The 3,413-nt window shown below is 30.4% G+C and overlaps 1 protein-coding gene across 1 annotated transcript; it reads right to left on the minus strand.

Moving 5' to 3' along the window:
• Nucleotides 1-1,879: 1,879 nt before the first annotated feature.
• LOC139326902 (melatonin receptor type 1A-like) lies at nucleotides 1,880-2,746 on the minus strand. The gene has a single exon (XM_070956644.1). The coding sequence runs from the start codon at nucleotides 2,612-2,614 to the stop codon at nucleotides 1,880-1,882; it is 735 nt and encodes a 244-aa protein (XP_070812745.1). The 5' UTR covers nucleotides 2,615-2,746.
• Between the last annotated feature and the right edge of the window lie 667 nt (nucleotides 2,747-3,413).

Below are 3,413 nucleotides of genomic sequence, written 5' to 3' on the forward strand. Positions count from 1 at the left end.
AAAAGCTCATATACTGTAACAACCTGGTTGCATTTGTTCCTCAAGTAAAGTATTCATGAAGAAATATTCATGGAGTATCAAGTGTTCATGGACAGATTTATATAGACTTTATTAATGGGATAATATATAACCTATTATTTCAATCCACTTTTATTTCAAGGGTTATTTAGAGAAAACAAATTATTTTGTTAACAACTGGTTTTATCATGTCTGTTTCTAATATCTAAAAACTTGTATAATGATTCTTGGCTACTGCTAATCCAACAAATGTTCATATGATTGTAAAAAAGCAGGTATTACTAAGATTATTTTAAAGAATATTATAGGCAAATTATGTCTGCCCATTCAAATTTGTTCATGTTCTTATTTTAAAAATTATTTATTAGAAAAATTATTTCTGATTGATATACATTTTGTTTCTACAAAGCCTTGGACCCTAATGTTTATTAGGGATTCTTGGATTTTATATTTTTTGTTATACTTTAAAGGGAACAATTAATAAATTTACAATGTAATGGATATTACAATTTTACTAAAATTGATTCTATGAAAACAGAATTTCTTCTTGAAAAATGATTATGTTCTATTTTTAAAATACCAAGAGTTATAATTAATCATGAACTCATTTTAGAAGATCCCATTTGATCAATTATATTCATAAATTTAAAGTTTTTTCTAAAAAAATCAGAGAACTAAAAATCTTATTATATAAATCAGTGTATAAGAGTCATTAAAATTACTAGTATAATTAAAGTTTGTTAACCACTAATATACTGCAAATACATCAGGTAACTTTATAATTAATGCAAGTGAATTAACCTTAAAGCACCAAATCATTATGTGCTATTAATTTTAATAAAATTCTTTCAAAATATAAATTAAGGACTAATGCTTGTTTTTTTAATGTGCCAATATTTTATTTTATTTCACAATTTTAATAAAATATTTTATTATCCAGAATAAAATGGACATATTATTGCAACTTTAAGTTAAAGATACCCTGCTCCTTCTGAATATAAAGAAAAAAAATCTTCCCTTTCCAGCCTTTCAAGACCTCATCCAGGTCTGATGTCCAAAAAAGCAAAAAGGGAAATGATCTTGTAGTTTGTCTTAGGCAGATCAAAGGAGGCTTCATATCAAAAGCTTTTCTGGTTCTAAGATGTGCTTCCAAATTATTGGCAACAGAAATAGATTTGGAGCCATATAATTATAATGTTCTTTGAGGCAAAGAAGCAACTAAGTCTCACAATCTCATTTTTTAAAACTGTGTGTACTGACAGAATCTCTTCTAGGATAGCAAGCAATGGAAGACGCTGCTGAATGTTGGAAGAAGCTGTGATAAGCATAGGAAATCAAAGTAATGAGCTGATTAGTTTTAATCCATTTTTTGGGCTAATCTAAATTACACAAATAATTTACAGGGAATTATTTTATATTTCTGTTAATAACCCAAAACTACAATTCTATACATTCATGTACCCAACTACAAGCCTTTATGAATTCAGTGATCTTACATTAGAGAAGACTTGTGTAGGAGTGCAATGTACATTTGTGATGTCACTGAATTACTGGAAATTATCTAAACAATGTCAAGTGTAACTGACATATTTTCTTAACTATTGTCAATGGTTTTCAAGTATCTTTGTTGAAATCATGCCTGCTGTGTGTAACATTATACATAATGTGATAATAGAATATGTAATTATTAGCTTGGTTCCAAAATGTTATACATATTATCTTATCTAAATGCATACAATATATACATGTAACTTTCCATGTATTGTAACAGAAGTTGAAGAACAAGGCTAGTACGTGGATTTAATACTTGGGTATCATGTAACATAATATTTAGTAATTGTTAGTAACTAGATTTCTCCCCTCATACTGAGCCAACCCTCACTAAATTGTTTTGTGTGAGCAGGGGTGAGCGCTTGCTTTTTATCCTTTCTGGAGCATCATTAGAACTGTCCTGGAAGAAAACTTTTCTTGTACAAAGTGTCCTAAGTATTCGTTTGTATTCTCGACGGAAGTTCTGATTTAGAAGTCCATAAATGATAGCATTAAGGCAACTATTGAAGTATGCCATGTAGTAGCTGGAAACGAACAGCCACTCTGGAATCTTGGAAATTATCATTTCTGGACTGACAGCCACTGCAAGGCCGATGAAATTCAATGGAGCCCAGCAGACTGCAAACAGTACAAAGACTACAAACATGGTGATAAAGTTCCGGAAATCATGTGGCTTTAGCTTAGGTTTGTAGTCAGGTTTAACTCTTCTCCGTACCTGGATAACGAGGATCCATATTCTCAGGTAACAAAATGTTACTATGGTTATTGGAAGAATGAAATGAAAAAAGACCACTGCTACGGTGTATGTGGAACTTACTGACTGAGAGAAAGTACATGAATAAATCCTAGCATCATACTGAAGGGATCCAACAAAAAAGTTTGGCACAATAGCAACAAAAGTCAAAGTCCAGATTAGAACGACATAGCAGACAGAATTCTTTTCACTGTACAACTTGTTGTACTTGAGACTGTGGCAGATGTAGCAATATCGATTAATAGCAATGCCTGTAATGTTGAAAATAGATCCAATCACACTCAGGCCCATAAGAAATCCACTGAGCTGGCAGTGTATATATCCAAGGTTCCAGCCATTATGAAAGACAGATGTCAAGATCAGAGGATATGGGTAGATAGCTACGATCAGATCGGCGATAGCTAAGTTGACTACAAAAACATTTCCTGAAAAATAAACATAATTTATTAGTAAATAACTTACAGCATTTTTTAAACACAAAGTTACATACAAGCTGAATTGAAGATTAAAGTGTGATTTTATGTGCATTCATTTCTTCCATGAGAAATTTATTCTGAATTCAACCCATCAGAGCCATAATTTTGATCATAATAAAATGTTTCATACAGGAAAACACACACACACACACACACACACAGAGAGAACTGGTAGAAACTCTAGGTGATTAATGAAAGTAATTATTAATTGGTTAATTATTTGAGACTACTATAAAGACTATGTAATAGTTATTATTACTTAAAACATTGATTTCTGTAGATACATGCATTATGTTTCATTCAGTAGAAGGTTTTGGAAAAATATTCCTATGTCTGCCAATATATATATATGCATACACTAAAAATGACTCAACTTTTTCAAAATATATAAACTTTAAGTTTATGAAAAACCATCAAGTTGGATAACAGCATAACAATATTTTGATACTCAAATGTCTACAATTACACAGAAAGTATTTGTGGGAAATGCAAGACAAAACTTTTTTTTTTTTAATGTATAGAAAAGTCTTTAGTTTCTTTAAAAAGAAAACTATATTGGGATACATTACAAAATCTAGTTCTTGAAAATTCACTAAACGAAGATAAACATAAAG

Source organism: Pituophis catenifer, unplaced genomic scaffold (genome assembly GCF_029215685.1).
Source record: "Pituophis catenifer annectens isolate HBS135680 unplaced genomic scaffold, rPitCat1.0.hap2 SCAF_299, whole genome shotgun sequence".
Classification (NCBI taxonomy): Eukaryota; Metazoa; Chordata; class Lepidosauria; order Squamata; family Colubridae; genus Pituophis; species Pituophis catenifer.